This window comes from Perognathus longimembris, chromosome 1 (genome assembly GCF_023159225.1).
Source record: "Perognathus longimembris pacificus isolate PPM17 chromosome 1, ASM2315922v1, whole genome shotgun sequence".
Classification (NCBI taxonomy): Eukaryota; Metazoa; Chordata; class Mammalia; order Rodentia; family Heteromyidae; genus Perognathus; species Perognathus longimembris.
The window spans coordinates 150673694-150695117 of record NC_063161.1 but is presented as its reverse complement, the minus strand read 5'-3'; the positions used below and the strand labels follow the sequence as shown (position 1 = coordinate 150695117).

Sequence of the window (21424 nt, the reverse complement as noted above, 5' to 3'; positions counted from 1 at the left end):
CACAAGTTACAGTGCTTGCATTTAAAGAATTTATAGTCTAAAAAACTTGCCATTTTATACATAAGTAAACATTGGGGGAGAGAAGAAAATAATCATTTGTTCAATATCACCAGGCCCACTGTCTTTTGAGTGTTTTCATGTTACCAAGAAGATCTTTTGCTTTTGTTTTTGAGACAGACTCTTCCTATGTATCTATTCCATGCTACTCTCAAACTCCTGATCTTCCTGCTTCAGTTGTTTAAGTGCTGGGACTACAGGTCACATGACTAGTTGATGACAGATTAGGTTTTTCGAAGTATTCATTATCTGAGTTCTCTTTGGAAATCACTTTAGCTAAACATGTATTGAGCCAAACACAGCCATCTATGCCTGTAATCCCAGTTATCCAGGAAGCTAAGAGGCAGAAAGCTTGCAAGTGAGAGGCCAGCATCGGCAATTTAGCAAGACACAATATAAAACAAAACAATGCAACACCAAGAATACCGTGCATTGATTTATTTGGTGCAATGCACATTCCTGAGCATCCATGGGTCTTGGAGAGACCGAAGCAAGCTGCTTGACATTAAAACTTGGCTTCATGCAGCTTATCAGTATTGACACTGGATGTGTTACCTGACCTCTATGTGTCCACTTTTGTAACTGTCAAATAGAAGTAATGATCACACCCACTCATAGAATATTTAGAGGTTAACTAATCTAATACATACAGAGCCCTTAGAGGAATAATCTGACCTATAACCTTTATTTTACTGTCTGCTCTGGTCAATATTCACATAGAAAAATCTTATTGCTGTAGGTATACATGCATGGAAGCATTTGTAATCATTTTTTTTAAAGGGGGGGGTTGTTTCATTGAGAAAAATTAGTCTAAGGAAGCCAGGGCATATAGATACAATTATGTTCTTAACTAAGTACTTTTTGCCTTTACTTTAGCCAGAAGGAATCAAAAAAGAAAGTTACTCTGGTGTTACTCTGGATCCAAAGGGAATTTATGGTAGGAAAATAATTTCATTAATATGTTGTGGGTTTTGCTCTTGAAATTAAAACATGATGTAAGACTAAAACATAAATGTAATCTATTTTTCAAAATATTCAATTGTAGATTAAAACATGTCTATTCCCTACATCATTACCTTTCTAGATAGCATTCACTGTCCCATTATCTTGATGGTTGACATAATTCCATTCATTTAAAGATAATTCATTTCAACTGCAGGATATTGAAATAGTAACAATTGATTGCCTTCCTCATATATTAGTGATTTTTCTATTCATCACAGTGACTTGTGGTATTTTATTATAAAATGATCAGTCCAAAGAACACCTAAGAGAAAGGCATCATTACATAATTATTTAACTTGCATCATTTGAAAGTACAATGGTGATTAGTCATGATACAAACCTATTCTCATGCCCATGGCATCCCTATCTCCCTGCTTTTGCTCAGCTGTAGTGTGTTCTAGGCAAAGCTAGAACTTTGCAAACATTCTCTGTCTCTGACTCTCCCAGCTCAAAGCCAGCCCATGCAGACAAACCCAAGAGATGGACATCCCATTAACCAGAAAAAAGCTGGAAATGGATGTGTGGCTCAAATGCTAGAGCTCTAACCTTGAGCAGAAAATGCCAAGCAAGGATGCAAGGCCCTGAGCTCAAGCCCAGCACCTACACACACACACACACACACACACACACACACACACACACACACACACTTACTTTTATTAGAATGCATGGTGCTCTATCAATACCAAGTATCATTTTTATGATAATATACCAGTGAGTGATTATAAGGAAAAATTATCTGACCCCAGTATGCTAAAACTCTGCTATTGTGTGTATAATAGAAAAGATGTGTCTAAGTTAGACTGGTAGCCGAAAGTGGAAAGAATTTTAGTTCGTGCTTCCCAGTGGAGCTGGTATACAAATTACCTTGTCTAAGAAATTACATGTTAGTTATTTTTAGATTTTGATCCCAGGAACAATTTTCTCTGTTTGGAAAAAGGGCATGCAACCTCTCCCTGATGGATAAAATTGACATAACCTATTTAGTACAGGGAGCTTACTGCCAAATTTAGTGTTTTATTTTAAAGAACTCATACATGCCTAGGTCTTGATAAACATATCTGATGATTTTTCTTCCTTTTTAAATCTCAGTAGTTTATTATATAAACATCTTTAACATTTTTGGCATCATGTACAATTTATTATATATAATATATGATATATAAATAGTCATTTTCCCCTAAGAAATCTGTGTAAATATGATTTTTTTAATTATAGGTGTTATTAGCAGAAGAAAGGAGTTCCCATACAAGATCCCATTAGATCTGGTCCCCAAAACAAATGTCAAAAGGATTTTGAGTGTAAAAGGTAAAGCAACAGCTCCTGTTTTTCTTTCTTATTTCATTTTGCTCTTTAAAGTCAAGTCTTCTCAAGAGTGTTGTATTTCTATTGTTCTGTTTCCTTTCATGTGTACACTCTGCCCTTGAGAATATACTATCCCTTTATACCCTGACTTCAAACACCTGATCACTTTCCAACTATCTTCTCTCATGGGCCCCGTTCAAATGAAGATCAGTTCACCCATGATAGAGGGTGGGGCTGTGTGGTTCCCAAAGACTCCTCTAAAATGAGGCACAGTTGTTTCAAGGCAAAGAACTTTCTAAGGTACTCATGGCCAGTCTGATTTCACAGAAAGCTTTATAACCTACAAACAACTCTGAGACAACAACACTGCCCTGTTGAGTTGTTGGTCCATTTATGCTACTGTAATAAAATACCTGAAGATGACACCGTATTAAGAACAAACACTTATTTCTCATAGTGTTAGAGGATGGGAAATCTGAAGGATTCAAGTGTCTGACAAGGATTTCTCCTGTCTTCCCATGTGTTTTCTTGTTGCATCCACAATACAACAAAAGGCAAAATGTAAAAAAAAAAAAAAAAAAAAGAGTGAACAGCTCCCTACCTCTTTTGTGGCATTTTAAATTCCATTCATGAGGATAAAATCTTTATAATCATCACAAAAAAGTATCCCACCTTCTAATATCACCAGCTTGATGACTAGGTTTCAGCATATGGATTTTGGAAGGGGTATATAATTAAAAACCATAGCAGGAATTTTCTCACCTCCAATGGCTTGCTCAAAGTCACGCCTTGAGTTACCATGACATGACCCCAGCCCTCCCAGTTCAGGCATTCTGCCTTGTTTCCTCAAAAGAATTGCCTGATATGGTTCATAATGTCCTAATCCATCATGTTTAATAGCAGCTCATTTGCCATATTCTTTATGCAGTAATCTGTCTACCATATTATCATGATATTTTTAAAAAACATAAAGGCGAGATACAGAGGAGTTACAGTTACATAAGTCAGGTAATGAGTACACTTCTTTTTGAACATTATCAATCCCTCCCTCATTTTCTCTCATTTTCCCCTCCATATCGTGATTTTTTTAATGTCTTTCTCTTTGTTTCTTTTAAATTCCTACTTCTTACCAGATCCCTTTTTCTTCACCCCATTTCTAAGAAGCGGGTAAACGGAAGAGATGAAACAAGGTGACACAAATCGCTCTTCCCTCTTTATGGTGTTTGAAGTTGATAGGAAGTGGTTGTGTCTACTCTGATTTCCTTCTGTCTCAGGGCTCCTTCTAGGTGAAGTTATGTCTACAGTTCTGAGTCAGGAAGGCATCAATATCCTAACCCACCTTCCCCAGGGCAGTGCGGAGGTGGAGCTAATGAGCATTGTCCCAACATTCTATGTTTTTCATTATCTGGAGGAAGGAAACCACTGGAACATTTTTCATCCTAACACATTGACTAAAAAACAGATCCTGAAGAAAAAAATGAAAGAAGGTAAAAAAAAATACTACTACTAATAATAAATAAACTGATTTAACACGTATTTTTATTAATTTTCAAGGTGTTACAAGCTACATAAAAATTAATTGTTAAATCATTTCAGTCCCCCCCCACACACAAAAAAAGCATGACATTTACTCCATTGTGTACATTAATACTGTTTCTGTAGCATTTAAGCTGAATGTTACCAAAATGCCTTTCATTCCAAACCCTCAGAGCACTTTGAATCAGATCAGAACATTCTGATTGATGGAACTGATTCTCAATTCAAGAAATCCAAGTGCTTTATTTTGAGACATTCAATGTTTGTTACATGATTACTCATTTCTGGACACAACAGGAAGTTTACTCTTCCCCAAGGGAGGATATGGTACCCTGAGCAGAAATGGAAGTCAAATGAAACACTGTCTTTTTTTTTTTTCTGATGCATCTTAGGGTTGGTAAGCATCATGTCCTACAGAAATGCTGACCATTCCTACAGCATGTGGAAGGGTGGAGATGCTAACACTTGGTAAGTAGAAGATTTTGTCTTGTATTTTGTCATTCAGAGTTTGGTTCACTCATTGAAGAATAAAGGACAGTATGGAAACTCCATTCCTCCAGATGTTCAGACTGAAATCCTAGTACTTCTTTAATCCTCTCTTTCTTCCTTGGCCACATCTGAACTTGGCTGTATCCTCAAACACATCCTGGATTTGATTACTTGTCAGCAAATGACATTTATACCATTCTGGTCCTAAACCAACTTCCTGTCTGGATTATTGCACTCAATCCTTTCAGTTTAGTGACTAAATGCAACACTGCATGACAGTTAAAAGGAATGAACTAGATCTACCTGGACAGCTAAACCTAAAAAAAACTAAACACTGAAGGGGACAAAAAAATCAACTTTCAGAATGATCATTGTAATTTGGTACTAGTGATGATTCTTTAAAAAACCCAACAAGAACTCTATACATGAACCCACATGTTTGTATATTAAAGATCCTCTTGGGTCAATGCTCACTCAATACAACCCTGGAGTGGCCAGTTACTATACGCTGGCAATGTCATTCTAAAATATTCAGGAGCTTTTCATATCTGGGGTTAAAATAAAAACACAAGAATGGATATCGTTATCACCCATAAAGAAATGGAAAGGCTTAGGAAAAAATATATTAAGTGAAGTAAGACAGATCCAGAGAAACGAAGGTTAAATTGTCTCCCTCATTGGTGATAGAATGTATCTACAAATCTGTAAGTAGACAGGATAAGTGGTATGTAAATGGTTACGAATGAATTAACTGAAATATAATCGACTCTATGGAGAACTCAAATAGTATAATCTTTTTGAAAAATTAGGTCAAAGCCCAACAAAACAGCACTAGGGAATGGAAACATGAAAGAGGTGGGTGAGGCTAAGGGGAGAGGGGTAAAGGAATGAATGGGGGAAGAGGGAAGAAATGCTTCAATAATTCATTGTATATAACATAAAATTAAGAAAAGTAAGGAGAGGGGAGGGTAAGTGAGGGGTAAGAATGATGGAGGAGTGACACTGATCAAGATACATTGCATTCATAAACTGCTTTGCTAAATGGTACCTCCTTTGTGTAACCACTTAAAAATAATTTTAAAATTAAAAAAACCCAATATTTTTATGATGGCTTCAAGACATCTTTATGATCTAGCTCTTCCTTACCTCTCTAGTTTGTCTCCTATATTCCACTGCAGCCCCATGACCTTCTTACTGTTTCTCAAACACATCAGGCAGACTTCCAATTCAGATCTAGCACTAACCTTTCTCTTGGTCTTTAATGCTCCTCCCCATTAGTTGAGTGAATGATTTGGCGATTTTTTCAAATATTTTCCTTTGTCATTTTGTAAAATGGGACTTTGCTATCAAATCATATACTTTTAAATTTTATTTTTAAAAATTATTTTAAGTAGCTATAAAGAAAGGTTACAATTCCATAAATCAGGTTATGACCGCGAGTTTTGATCTATGGTTCTCCTCCTTCATTTCCCCTCCCATCCTCAAGTTATGTAGTCCAATTTTTATTTAATATACAGCAAATATAATAATGATTTTATTTTCTCACCCTTTTCCCACATATTTTATTGTTATCTTAAAGTGAATGTACAGGGGGAGGGGTTTCAGTTTAATGTGTCCATATATGTATACAGTGCATCTTGATTAGAGTTCACTATCCTTTTTTTAAAAAATAATTACTTATTTATTGTCAAAGTGATGTACAGAGGGGTTACAGTTTCATACGTAAGGCAGTGGGTACATTTCTTGTACTATTTGTTACCTCCTCCCTAATTCCTCCCCTCCTCCTTCCCCCTTTCCCTCTCCCTCCATGAGTTGTTCAGTTGGTCTATACCAAATGGTTTTGCAAGTATTACTTTTGGAGTCGTTTGTCTTTTTATCCTTTGTCTCTCGATTTTGATATTCCCTTTCACTTCCCTAGTTCTAATACCAGTATATACAGTATCCAGGGTACTAAGATGAGATACAGTGATAGCGCAGGGACAACCACAGGAAAGGGATACAAGAGGATCATCAACAACAACAACATAAAGCTACCTTTTCTTTTCTTTCTTTCTTTCTTTCTTTTTTTTTGGCCAGTTCTAGGCCGTGATCTCAGGGCCTGAGCACTGTCCCTGGCTTCTTTTTTGCTCAAGCCTAGCACTCTGCCACTTGAGCCACAGCGCCACTTCTGGCCATTTTCTGTATATGTGGTGCTGAGGAATCAAACCCAGGGCCTCATGTATACGAGGCAAGCACTCTTGCCACTAGGCCATATTCCCAGCCCCCCAAAAGCTACCTTTTCACATGGCATGTTGAAAGTATTACAACAGTGATATAACAATCATTTCCATAACATGGAGTTCATTTCACTTAGCATCATCTTATATGTTCATAAGGGCAAGGCTACTGGGCTCTTGTGATCCTCTGCTGTGACTAGCCTAAACCTGTGCTAATTATTCCCTATGATGGAAACCATAGAGTCCATGTTTCTTTGGGTCTGGCTCACTTCACTTAGTATAATTTTTTCCAAGTTCTTCCATTTCCTTGCGAATGGGGCAATGTCATTCTTTCTGATAGAGGCATAAAATTCCATTGTGTATATGTACCACATTTTCCTGATCCATTCATCTACTGAGGAGCATCTGGGTTGGTTCCATATTCTAGCTATGACAAATTGTGCTGCGATGAACATTGTTGTGCTGGTGGCTTTAGTGTGTTCTTGTTTGTTAGAGTTCACTATCTTCTCCCTTCTTCCCATCTGTCCCTTCCTACCAGTCTCATCATCAATCTTTCTTCTTTTAAAGAATAATAAACTAGCCAGGCTCTGATGGCTCACACCTGTAATCCTACATACTCAGTTGGCTGAGATCTGAGGATCACAGCTCAAAGCCAGCCCAGACAGAAAAATCCATGAGACTCTTATCTGCAATTAACACCAGAAAAACCAAAAGTGGCTGAAGGTCAAAGTGGCAGAGTGCTAGAGTTAAGAAAAAAAGGGCTGGGGATATAGCCTAGTGGCAAGAGTGCCTGCCTTGGATACACGAGGCCCTAGGTTCGATTCCCCAGCACCACATATACAGAAAACGGCCAGAAGCGGCGCTGTGGCTCAAGTGGCAGAGTGCTAGCCTTGAGCGGGAAGAAGCCAGGGACAGTGCTCAGGCCCTGAGTCCAAGGCCCAGGACTGGCCAAAAAAAAAAAAAAAAAAGAAGAAAAAAAAAAGCTCAGGGACAGTGCCCATACCCTGAGTTCAAGCCCCATGACCAAAAAAATAAAAATTAAAAATAAAAACAAACAAAAAGAAAACCCAACTACACAAGAATAATAAACTACATGAAATAGACTCACTGTTAATGGAATCCAGCAAGGATTCAGTATTGTAAATGTGTACTTGATTTTGTCTTAAAGGTTAACAGCATTTGCTTTAAGAGTACTTGGACAAGTACATAAATACATAGAGCAGAATCAAAATTCAATTTGTAATTCTTTATTGTGGCTGGTTGAGAATTGCCAATTGGAAAATGGGTCGTTCAAGGAAAAATCCCAGTATCATCCAGTAAAATTACAGGTAAGGAAATCAAATGCACACATTAACAATCATTTTTTTTTACAAGTTTGAGTTTCATTCTCTTCCTATTATGGGAAGACAAAAAAGGAAAGAGGACAAATTAAAATATATAACTCAGCAAGAAACATATTTTATGATTAGGACAAGATTGTACTGGGATTCTCTTGTGCTCCACCGTGGGAAGGTCTTCAGACAATTTCATTAGTCACATAAATAATGTCTTACTCTTATCACTTATGTGGAACACCAAGAATTTGTAGCTCCCAGGGGTAGACTCCAGAGATTTCAGAATAAGTAAAATGCACCTATTTGATTCCCTACTTTTTATATGGAAGATGTACCTAAAGTTCAGAGATTGCTTACAAGTCAAAGTTACATAGTATTGTAATGAAAGAAGGGAACCTATTTGCATCCTATTACTAAGAAAGATTAGAGACAATTAAGGAAAAGAATGCCACCAAGTGCTTTCTGAGATGAGAATCTACATCCAATTTTGGATTCGAATTATATTATCACTCTACTGTCGAATGATTTATTGATGATACAATAGAAATATTTTCTACATGCCCCAATCCGACTCCTTTCCTATCAGACAGGAGTAGCCTCTATGGCTGAAAATGGGTCTCATGATAATCCTTCATGCACCACCAGCATATTAGAATTCCCAGAAGAAGTAGGAGAAACTGATCATATAGATGCCACGTGAAGAGCAAAACACAGTAACATTTTTTTCCTCATATAGCCAGTTCTCCATCCTCCAACATTCCTTCAACAACCATTGGCTGACCACTTACTACATGCAAGGGAGTAGTGGGAAAGGAGAGGCAGGAAGAATAGGCCCCAAGTCAGATCTCTGGAAGGAACTTGGACATTGGTAAAGCGAGAGAGAGAGAGAGAGAGAGAGAGAGAGAGAGAGAGAGAGAGGAGAGAGAGAGAGAGAGAGAGAGTTGCCTCACACTGTTAGGCAGGTACTCTACCACTGAGCCATACCTCCAGTCCTATTTTTTTGTTGGTTGTTTTGAAGACAGAGTATGGCTTCTTGCTCAGGGGTACTCCTGGATTGCACTCACCTCACTGCTGAGAAGACAGAGGCACACCACCACATTTAGCGTCCCTCCCTTGAAGATTGTTCTGCCTATGCTAGCCTGAATCTGTAATCCTCCCTATCAGCCTCTCATGTAGTTTAGGGTGACAGGCACACATCACCATGCTCAGCTATAGGTTTGAGAAGGGATCTATCTCATGAACATTTCTGCCTCAACCACAATTCTACCATCCTCAGCAATCCAAGTAACTAGGATTACAGGTGCAAGCTGTACCCTGGTCTATCTTGTTCTCCAGTGTGGCTGCACTAATTTACATTCCAATCAGCAGTGTACATGGTTTCCTTTCCTCCCATCCCTGCCTGCACTTCCCCTTTTAGATCATGGCCTTTCTCACAGGTGATTTCTCACTGTGCTTTAAATTTGCATTCCCCTGGTGATTAGTGATGGTGAACATTTCTGTATATACCTATTGTGCCCATCATTTTGAATTCCAGAAAGAGGGTGCTCTATTCAAAGAACTGGGGCCAATAAAGTGGGAGAAGTAAATCAACTTCACTGAAAAGTCTTGCAAGCATTGTACTGGGTTATCATGACACTAAGAACAGAGACTGTATTTGCAATGCTCTGCAGACAAGGTAGCATCGGAACAGGATCTTGAAGAGAGGGGAGAATTTGAATGCCGTGAAGTATGAACTGGGGATTGTGGGTCAGGGCAGGGCAAGTGAAGGCTATGGAAAGATCCGAGTGTTTAGGAAGAAAATTTAAGCCATCCAGCTAGACTATATAAAGGGAAGAGTGGGAAAAGGCTCAAAACAGAGATTAAAACCAGATCATTTCTCTGAAAACTCCACTTTGCTGTTCTTTTAAAATATTGTTTATTATAGGGTACCTTGCCTGTTGAAACTCAAGAAAACGCCTTGTATCTGACAGCCTTTTCTGTGATTGGAATTAGAAAGTCTTTTGACATTTGTCCCATGGAGGTAAGTATGAGTTCTCTTTTTTCCCCTAGCACACATCTCCTGCTGTACCTTCTTCTGAAGGGGGCCACCCATCTGAAGTGGTGTAGTTTCAAAAACTTCTTTTATACTTTTCACATTCCTTGAAAATAACTAACTCCAGTATCAAAGGGCTTCAGAACTGTGACAGGTATTTGAGTCACCTTGTCTCACCTCTTCATGGAAAGCTGAGAAAGCTGACCCCTGGAAAGTAATGAGAATTTGTCACTAAATTATAGAGCTGGAACAATAACTGGGACTATGCTGGGAGAATGAACCAGTGTCCCCAACTTCTGACTTATCTCTGTGAGACATCACTGTCATCTTTAGTAGTTGAAGTACTCTGTCACATGTGAGTGCTGAGGACATAGAGAGAGGTTCCCCCTCAGGGAAACACCATAGAATTCTCCCGAGATGATCAGAGGTGACCTGCCATTGTGGGGAGAGCTGGGTTCCCTGGGCTGAGGTTAAATACTCTGGTCTGAAAAGCAGAAATGAGTTACATACATCCTTTAAACCTGAGATGGGCAAACCCAAAGGGGTTTGCAGAATGTAAAGTACAGAACAAAACCACGTTCTAGTTTATTTCACAAACATTTGTGCTTACTCTTAAAATGGAAAGAATCAGAGGAGGACAGTTTCCAGGAGCCAAATGAGCACTTGGCACTAGAGATCACATGAGTGAGAGGCACAGGTGGGGCTGGGAGAAAAAGAGCTAAATGGGATGTTAGCAACCACAGCCACTCCTCTAGTACTCTCAGCCTGGAGTGATAAGGACTCTGTTCCCAGGAACTTTTAGGATCAGAAAGTACTCTTGAGGATAGAGGAGAAAGTACATATCCCTCCCCAGCAAGACTGCTTTCTTTTGATGATGATGATGATGATGATGATGATGATGATGATGATGGTTGTGGGGCTTGAACTCAGGGCCTGGGTGCTTCTTTGTGCTCAAGGCTAGCGCTCTAGCACTTAAGCCACAGTGCCACTTCCAGTTTTTAAGTGGCTAATTGGAGCTAAGAGTCTCACAGAGACTTTTCTGCCCAGGCTGAATTCAAAACACAATCCTCAGATCTCAGCCTCCCAAGTAGCTAGGATTACAAGCATGAGCCATCAGCACCTAACAAGACTGATTTCTTGAGGGGGGCCCTATAGATTGAGCTGACAGAAAAATGTATGTAGGCATTATATAATGCTTAAAATAAGGTTAATATAGTATTTATCCATAAATAACATTTACTTATGATAAAAATTTTCACAATCCTTTAACTCTTTCCTTTGAAAATACACAGTTAGCTCTTTGCCAAATAAAGAAAGGAAGAAACAGAGAGGGAGAGAGGAAGAGGAAGAGGGAGAGGGAGGGAGGGAAGGAAGGAGGGAGGAAGGGAAGGAAGGAAGGAGGGAGGGAGGAAGGGAGGGAGGGAGGGAGAAAGGGAGGAAAGGAAAGAAGGAAGTACTTTGTCAGTTTTACTTTTTTCTACTGTTTGTGCGTGCTTTTAATATTTCTTTTGAATCTGTGAGAATGTCTCAGCTAGGCTGAGAGGGAAGATAAAAGTTGTCATGTCTATCTTTCATGCTTTTTCTGGGGATTATGCTTGGTGATGCAAATCAGAAGAAACTTATGGGACAATAAATAAATAAAACTCCAAAGGGAAAGTGGGAATTCCTAGGCAAACACAGATTCTGAACATTTTGTTTTCTCTCCAGAGATTACACTGTGCCTCTTCTCTCCAAGGGTTGCTTGTTTAAGACACCATCCACTTCCGTTCTGGATCTTAGTTCCATCCCTTATCTCCCTGCCCCTAGCTGGTACAACCTGAGGGATGGTATCATTAGTCCACAGACTGATGCTTGGCAAAGAAATAAGTCCTCTCTGGTCCTATTTCCAGAAAATCAGCACAGCTCTAGCTAAAGCTGACGGCTTCCTGTTGGAACATACGCTCATGTCCCAGAACACCTTCACCCTGGCCATCGTGGCCTATGCTCTCTCCCTGGGAGATAAAACACATCCCCGGTTTCGTTCGATTGCTTCGGCTCTGAAGAAGGAAGCCTTGGTGAAAGGTATGGCTCATCCACACTGGCACCACATTAAAGTGCTCTGAGGCCCAGAGGGAGCCGACTAGAACTCCCACTTTGAGGCCCACTACTGTACTTTGAGCAAAGCAGTGTGGGATCTGGCTTGTCACTTAACCAGGAGTAGGATCATGTCCTCTCTTGGCAGAGATTTAGTAACAGCCGCAAAATTTTACTCTGTCTGCGTTTTTTTAAAAAAAAAAACACAACTAAACTTTTAACATATATGTAGTGGACATAGCCACTGTAGAGTACTTCAAAAACAACACAGCAATGTCTTTGGTGCTGCAAAAAATTCATAGAATCATAGAATTTGAGAAAAAGCTAGAAAAAGCTTCATAATTTAAATAATATTTCAGATGGGGATAACTACAGGTTGCATTTTAAAGACAGCAAATCTGAGTCTAAGAGGGAAAGGGAAGTATCTTATCCAAACTTATGCCACTCGTGTAATTAGGAATTGATCAAAATTTGACTAGTCAAAAAGGCTTTGTGGGTTATTTTTTGTTGTTGTTGTTATTTTTTTGGCCAGTCCTGGGCCTTGGACTCAGGGCTTGAGCACTGTCCCTGGCTTCTTCCCGCTCAAGGCTAGCACTCTGCCACCTGAGCCACAGAGCCCCTTCTGGCCATTTTCCATATATGTGGTACTGGGGAATCGAACCGAGAGCTTCATGTGTAGGAGGCAAGCGCTCTTGCCACTAGGCCATATTCCAAGCCCCACTGTTGGTTATTTTTTTAAAAATATTTGTTCCAAGAAGGATTTGAAGTGACAATTTTGCATTACAAGAGTATTAACAACTATGTTAGAATCCAAATTATTAAGTATGCTGTGTACATGACAAAGCCAGCGGTTTAAATTGAGAGGCAATAATAATAATAAAAGACCTAACTTAAGGATTTGGGTACTATCTCATAATTCCCAAATATGATTTTTTTCCTTCAGGGGAGAAGGGTTCTCCATTTTGTCTTATATAGTTCTGATAAAGAAAGTCAGTAGCTTTGAGAAATCAGAAGGCCTTTAATACCTGTTACAAATTTACTTTTTTATTCCTGTTCATCAATGGGTTTACATCAGGTAATCCACCCATTTATCGGTTTTGGAAAGACAATCTGCAACATACAGAAAGTTCAATACCTAACAGAGGTACAGCGGGAATGGTGGAAACTACTGCCTATGCGCTACTCACCAGCCTGAGCTTGAATGAGATGAATTACGTCAACCCGATCATCAGGTGGCTGTCTGAAGAGCAGAGGTACGGAGGCGGCTTTTATTCCACCCAGGTAATGTCTTCTTGGCTTGTTTCAGCCTCTTGTAGACATTTCCATGTTTCTCATGGCTTGGCCTCCATGTCTTTGTCTCCATCAAAGAAGCTGCCATCAGAACAAATCAATGACTTCCTAGACGTATATGTATTAAGGTCCTTAGTATAAGGAGGAGGAAATGAGCCTAGGGAGGTTCATTCAAGGAGCTAGCAGCAGAATCAAAAAGTTCATTCAAGGAGCCAGCAGCAGAACCAAAATTAGAACTCGTGTCTCTTAACTCTAAGCCCAGGCTTCCTTCATGATGCTTAATGACTATGGAAAGCTGGTAAGATTATCAGAAATTATGTCATACCCTATGTGATAAGTAATGGCTGCCAAGGTACCATTGTTCCCTCCTTTGCAAAAATAAAAATAAAAGACTAATTTTTTTAAAAAAATCAATAGAAACACTGGCTGTTCTGTTAACCTACTGATCAGTCACTGAGTATGTATACTTTGTATTGTAACTAACTGTTATATAATAGTTGTATAAGACACCAGCACATGCTATTTTGGTCAATGACACACTGCTTACACAATGGTGGTATCATAGGGTTTTAACAGAGTTGGCTGGAGGCCTGGTTCACATGGTAGACTGCCTGCCTGATTAGCAATATGAAACCCTGAGTTCACAAATCAGGACTGCTAAAGCAATGATAATGGATCTGAAAGGTTCCTATTGCCTCCTGATATGTTTAGCTATCAGAACATTGTGGTGTACATATTATTCATGTGTGGTATTGCTGGTGTGAACAAACCTGCTACACTGGCAGCTGTATAAATGTAGAGCACATACAAATAGGTATAATACATGATACTTGATGATGATAAGAAACAATTATGTTACTGGTTGACTCATTTACTCTACTACACTTCTGGGAGGTTGCTGGGACCTAGACCCAGGACATTGGCCATGCTAAACACAATACACTCAACTATGGCTCCTTATCCTGTACTTTGTATTGTTTAATTTTAGATAGTACTCATTCTACTTACACAAAGAAACTTGACTGTAAAACAATATATGATGTATCACCAACCTCATAAATATGTTGAGTGACTGATCTATGCTTTCCATGTTTGTGTGAGTATACTCTGTGGATGTTTGCATAAAGACAGAAATACCTAACAATATTTTTATAATCTATCTGCATCATAAAGTAGTGCATGGGTGTATATCTTTGTTCAAAGTCTAGCTCAAATGTTAACATCTCTGCTTCCTGGATATTTGGATAATAATGGAATGCTTATTAGTTATTTTATACTATACACTATATATTTACTATACATTATATATTATATTATCTATTCCATCATTTCCTTTACTTATATACTTATATTTATGCACATACATACATATTAGAGGTAAAAGGGTTCCCAGAGACAACTTCAGGCTTAGCAGGGAGAAAAACTACCCCATGGATTAGATGAACTTAGAATATGGATTTGCTGTGGACATAGATGTAGTAGCCATGTATTTAACATTTAACATCGGTGATCTAATCAAGTTTCCTCATCTTGTAGAAGAGGAAGGTTGAGATTCAGAATGATAACGTTAATTTATTCCCTACATGCTTTTTCAGTGGTGACTTCATGTTCCAACTAAATACAACTGAGATGGTCTCAGTCCATTTTTGCTGCTTTCACAAAGTACAACAGACTGGGTAATTTATAATAAATCTATTAGTTCATGGTTAGGGGAATGGATGTCTATGACTGAGGGCCAGGAATATGGCAAGGGTGATTGAGAGACAGGGAGAGAGAGAAAAAAAATATATAACACAGTAGGCTAGCTGTGCTTTATAAGGAAATCTACTACAGTAATTACATTTGTGCATCTATGAGAGTGAAACCCTAGTGATCCAAATATCTTCCACTAGGTTTCACCTCTCAACACTGATACATTGATGATTAAATTCCAACTCATGAACAGGGGGAGGGGGACAGCCAATCCATAGTAGACACCAAGAAAGGTATACTTCCTGTCCCCATTACAGGGGAGAAGCCAGCAAAAAGCCAACTATGCGTAAAAATATAAATTGAGGTAGATGTTATAAAGGGCAGAAAGGGAATACTAGAACAGAGAATGATTACAAAAGAGTGTAGCCTCTCTGTAAGATATTTAAACCAAGACTGAAAAAGGAGAAAGAGATAATCATGCAGAGCCAGGAACATTTCCCAGGGTGACTTGCCTGAGGTGACATGTACAAATGTATAGAAGACACATATCTGAAGCCATACTTCCTTCCTGTCCCTGCTGACAAGAATGTGTGTGTGTGTGTGCGCGCGCGCACGCGTGCGCGTGCATGCACGCACCAGTCCTGGGGCATGAACTCAGGGCCTGGGTGCTGTCCCTAAGCCTTTTTTGCTCAAGGCTTGACTGGGGCCAGGGCTCCACTTTGGCTTTTCAGGTAGTTAACTGGAGATGAGTTTTATGGACTTTCCTGCTAGCTTCCAATTGTGATTCTCAGATCTCAGCCCCCTGAGTAGCTAAGATTACAGGTGTGCACAACTAGGTGGCCAGCTAGGAACATCCTTATGAAGAAGGAGAAAACCTTCCACCTCCACAATGGATCCCTTAAGTAGTTTCATTCACTCAGCTGAAGTTTTATCTCCAGGGAGTGCTGCCTACCCTTCTCATGTAAAAGGGCATTTGCAACACCAGGTGTGTATATAAGCTAAGCATACTTTTGTGTCTTATTGATTGTTGATAGGACACCATTAATGCCATTGAGGGCCTGACAGAATATTCACTCCTGATTAAAAATCTCCAGCTGAATATGGATATCAATGTCTCCTATAAGCACAAAGGTGACTTCTATCAGTACAAGGTGACAAACAAGCATTTCCTTGGGAAACCAATAGAGGTAAGTGAATTTTTTCCTACTGTTTTATGATTGGGTGAAGCCATATTGAAATCATCTGTTCCACCCTTATTTTACAAAAGAGTTTATTTGCTATTTAAATGTATATCGGCTCTCTGCTATTTCCTAAGGAGGGATATTTATTATATTTTGGGCCCAGAGCATTCAAGAGCAAACTACAAAGAACATATATATTGTGGAGAGACCATCATTGAAATAGATGATGAAAAATAAGAGCATGAATAGGTACAAGAGAGGAGGGCAGACCTCCTGATCCTAGCTCACAGATCAGGGGCAGAGTGCCCAGATATGTGGGTTAAGTCTGGAAGAATAAAAATGAAGCCAAGCGCTGGTGGCTCATGCCTGTAATCCTAGTTACTCAGATGGCTGAGCTCTGAGGATCACGGTTCAAAGCCAGCATGGGTAGGAAAGTCTATGAGACTCTTATTTCCAGTTAACCACCAGAAAACTGGATGTCACATTGTGGCTCAAGGTGCTAGAGCACTAGCTTTGAGTGAAGAAGCATAGGGACAGCACCCAGGCTCTGAGTTCAAGCCCACAACCAGCAACAACAACAACAAAAAAGGGGGGTTATCTCAATGAAGGAACGGGAAGAACATTTTGGACAGAGGTAACATCACCCACTAAGGTGGTAGTGTTATATAGGAAAGAAGACATGTTTGGGATTCATTGGTGGTTCCTTCTGGTCCTAGGCATCTTGTACACTGTCACCAGCCTGGAATTGGCCTTTAGTTCCCTTAACTCCTTTCCCTTTGTCATGTATTACTAGATTGTTAAAGATGAAATTTTTCGGGCTGGGGATATGGCCTAGTGGCAAGAGTGCTTGCCTTGTATACATGAGGCCCTGGGTTCAATTCCCCAGCACCACATATACAGAAAATGGCCAGAAGTGGCGCTGTGGCTCAAGTGGCAGAGTGCTAGCCTTGAGCGGGAAGAAGCCAGGGACAGTGCTCAGGCCCTGAGTTCAAGCCCAGGACTGGCCAAAAAAAAAAAAAAAGATGAAATTTTTCCAAAGAAAGGGATGCAATGGAGGAAGTAGATTCTGTGTTATTATTAGCTGCCAGTATCCAGCTACGAATACATGTTTTCTAATTACCAGATTCTAATTATTAACTATATTGGAATATATAAGTGGGAGAAGTCCATACTGTCCACATGTTCCACAGATTCCCTACCAGTGAAAAGTGAGTCAGCATGAGGAAGAAATTTAATGCAAAAATTACCAACCAAGGGCTCATTATAAAAAAAGAAAAAAGATATGGATGTAGACACAGCATATATCTATGGCAACATTTAAAGATCCAGAGTTTTCAAATACTAATCTAATTCCTGATTTCTCTTGGGAAAAAAAAGATCTGGAAATAGAGAGCTCTGGGTTTTGGCATGCTTCACCCCTGGGCCAGTGTAGTCCTTTGTGCTTGTGGCCCTGATATTTTTGCTGTGGCTCCTAGATTCAGGATGTGTGTCCCATCCCTGGAGTACTTAGAACTCACCAGAGTCATGTTTTGAGACTAAATTCTAAAGAGTAGCTGTTGGTCTGAAGAGCATGGTAGGCCTAAATTAGGTTGCTGGAATTAATTTTTTCTCTACAGAAGTAAAGCTATCAGTATCTTCTTGTCATCTTAAAGTAACTTAAAGACTCAACCCAGGATGTTGCTTCCACAAGAAACCTGGACAGTTAGTATATAGTTTGGAATCCTCTATACCAGCGCTTCCGGAAATGTATTATGTGAAGGAATGTCAGGTGGTTGAGTATGCAGGGAAAATGCTAGTTTAAATGAGTTTGAACAACTTCTTCCATACAGGATTCTTCTTTAAAAAAAAATACGTCTGTACCTAAGAGGTGACAGGAAGGAAGACAGAGGTGGGATTTAGTACACACCACTTTTAACACTTACCTATCTACCCATAGAAACTTTGCTTGTACATCATCTCAAGACACACAGTCCCCAGAAACTGCTGCTATATTCTGTCAGGAAGAATAGGAGATATGGCCTCTTTTCCTATTTTGATAAAATTTGACAGAAGGATTGGCAAACAGGAATGCTCACTGTGTCTCTTTTACAATCATGAGCTGAAGCAAAGAGAAGAGGAAGCTACAGACATGACACCAAAGGACAGCTGGCTCTTTGAGATGTTGCTCAAAGTGCCACCGGTTGAGGAGCACTTGGATGAGAGGATTTCTCTGGGGCAGATAATTGTTTAATTCACTCATGTCTTCACTTTTCTCCTAGCAGGATGGAAGGGAAAGCAACAGCAATGATGGGTTGCTTAGCAGGCTTGAGGGTGGTGCTGAGAGTTTTGACAAAGGCCAGAGACAAATAGGAAAGGTGAATTATCAAGAGGTAGAAGTAAGGTACAAAGAGGATGGTAGTAGAGAGCCAAAGACCTCTTGCACCCACACTGGAGTCACGAGTCTCAACGCTAATGAAAACAACCTCCACTGGCACGTAGATGTCTGAACTAGACTCTGAAAGAGATGTATGCCATTGATAAAGAAAATGGAGACCTAGTTTTAGTTTAACTACCTATATAGTTATGTGGTATATAATTAGCTAGTTAGCTATAGAGACAGAAATACAACCAAAAGTGACATGTTGGTTTTATTGACTCGTCGAAGAGATCTCAGACATTAAATTAACATTCAAAAGGGAGAAAGAAAATTCCAACATCTTCTAGTGCCTACTATCAACCTAGGATTTTCTTATCCAGTTAATTTTAAGCTCTGCAAGGGAAGTCTGGCAGTTGAAAGCCCACTGTCTTCACTACTCTGTTTCCCTTCCTAAGGAATGATCAATAAAAGCATGATTTTTTTCTCCATGTTTCCAGGTACCTCTCAACGATGACCTCATCATCAGTACAGGATTTAGCAATGGCCTAGCTACAGTACATGTGAGTGTTCAGTGAAGATTCAATGGGTCTGTTTTACCATGTAACATAAAAGTTAAGGACTTTGCAAGTAAGTCATAGAAATTTGAGCTTGACTCAGGGACAGAGGTCAGGCCCAGAGTTCAAGCCCCACAACAGGCACAGATACAAACAAACAAACAGAAACCTTAACTACATGGCTATATTTATAAAGAATAAATAAGAGGAATCAAATCAAAACTGGAAGTTGAATCTAGTCATCTTGAAGAGCTTAATAAGTATCATTAGTAATATATCCATAAACTATGTTCATTGAAATACCAAAGTTGAGCCCTTAAGCAGAATAAACATAAATAAATCTGAACTTGAGTAACTATCACTCAGATAGGATTCATCTAATAGCTTTTCTATTGTGTCTTGACAATTGTTCCTCAAATTACTTTTGATACTATATTCATCCTTATACATATATACCTTCTGTGTATCTGTCCAAATTGTGTATATAATTATATTGAGTCATATGCTTAAGAATCATTTCTGGCCAAGCTGGGCTGCATATATGACAGTGGTCTATAGGTCTATATCACCTGGTGATGTCATAGCTGTTGTAGTTTGTGTAAGTGTACCTGTGATGCTCCCCCAGTGGCAAGATTACCTAATGATGCATTTCTTAGGACAAGCTCCTATCCTTATGTGGTAGATAACAGAACATAGGCATATGATTTTTAGGGTTCTATGTGTATAAGTGCATGTATAGGTATGTGACGTGTATTTTTTCTACAGTTGCTAACATTCACATCTCCGTGATCCACTATCTTTGGAGACTGATGTACTATAGGTGGGAGTTTAAGTTGTCATCTATGCAGCCCAGCATTGACAGAAATGTCATTCTGAATCACATGACTGTGTAATTCTATACATTAGCCACTTGAATAGTTACAAGCTCTTCTAAGCCCTTGGGGTCTATCACTCAGTCTCAAACTGAGTGCTCTGAAATGAACATTTTCTTGATGAATTTAATTATATACTTATCTTTAGGACATTTTTCCTTCAAGAACTGCCTATAAGATTGCACAGGAAAAGGTGGATTTTTTTTTTCCTAACACTCCTGGTTGCTCTCAATATACTTATTTGTGACAACTCCCTTCCTCCCTCCAAATATACCTGCACTTTGTTGTTTGTATTGAGGTGTGGGCCATGATTCTTGCTTTGTTATGCAATAGACAAAGTGCACAGCACTAAGGGACTTTCTTGTAGAGTAAGATGCTTGGGTTTGACTTCATGGGGTATAGACGCATGAGATATGCACACCCTTAGCATTAGATTGGCTATGATACTATAGGCATCCCATTCGCTGCCACAGTACTTTTATAATACCTTTTACGTTTTAACTAATCTTCTTGTTTCCATGTCCAAATGCAGGTCAAAACTGTAGTGCACAAAACCAGTACCTCTGAGGAAGTTTGCAACTTTCACTTGAAAATTGATGCACAAAACTTTGAAGGTAAAACAGCAGGATGCTAGACATAAAGAAAGTAAAAAAAAAGAGCATCTTTGATAAGGAAATATGTGCTTATTCAAAAAACAAGATTTGTGAATACATTTTTTTTTGCTTGTTGACATCCAAGTGAACCTCATTTCCATTTATAATCATAGATGTAACTCTTTAACAATAGTTGGAAACTAATATTGAATAATTTAACAACTAAGTGCATTTTACTATTGGTAAGGTTATTTTTATTATATTATTTTTAAGGAATATTTAAAGAATAGTTTAAAGAATATTCAGCTGGGCACTGGTGGCTCATGCCTGTAATGCTAGCCACTCAGGAAGCTGAGATCTGAGAATTGTGGCTGGAAGCCAGCCTCAGCAGGAAAGCCCATGAGACTCTTATCTCTAGCCACCAAAAAAGCCTGAAGTGGAGCTGTGACTCGATTGGTACAGCGCTAGCCTTGAGCAAAGGGTCAGCGTCCAGGCCCCAAGTTTAAGATCCAGTACCAACACACACACACACACACACACACACTCTCTCTCTCTCTCTTTTAAGAATAACTATTAGGCTAGGCACCAGTGGCTCATGGCTATAATCCTAGCTACTCCGGAGGCTGAGATCTGAGGATCCCATCTTCAAAGCCAGCCTGAGAAAGAAAGTCTGTGAGATTCTTATCTCCAACTGACCATGAGAAAACAGAAAATGGAGCTGTGGCTCAAAGTGGTAGAGTGCTACCCTTGAACACAAAAGCTCAAGGACAGTACCCAGGCCCTGAGTTCAAGCCCCATGACCGACAAAAAAAAAAAAATACTACTGTAAAGCTATAGAA

At 39.3% G+C, this 21424-nt stretch overlaps 1 protein-coding gene across 1 annotated transcript in view; it reads left to right on the top strand.

Annotated features, from left to right (window-relative positions):
• The window catches only part of C5 (complement C5), a 76740-nt gene that overhangs the window by 34625 nt on the left and 20691 nt on the right, over positions 1-21424 (top strand). Inside the window, exons 22-32 of the mRNA XM_048340797.1 lie at positions 934-994; positions 2281-2370; positions 3642-3854; positions 4296-4371; positions 7777-7936; positions 9867-9962; positions 11864-12035; positions 13123-13328; positions 16064-16216; positions 19064-19126; positions 20525-20606. Of these exons, the coding sequence (XP_048196754.1) occupies positions 934-994; positions 2281-2370; positions 3642-3854; positions 4296-4371; positions 7777-7936; positions 9867-9962; positions 11864-12035; positions 13123-13328; positions 16064-16216; positions 19064-19126; positions 20525-20606 (1372 nt within the window). The remainder of the gene's footprint in view (positions 1-933; positions 995-2280; positions 2371-3641; positions 3855-4295; positions 4372-7776; positions 7937-9866; positions 9963-11863; positions 12036-13122; positions 13329-16063; positions 16217-19063; positions 19127-20524; positions 20607-21424) is intronic.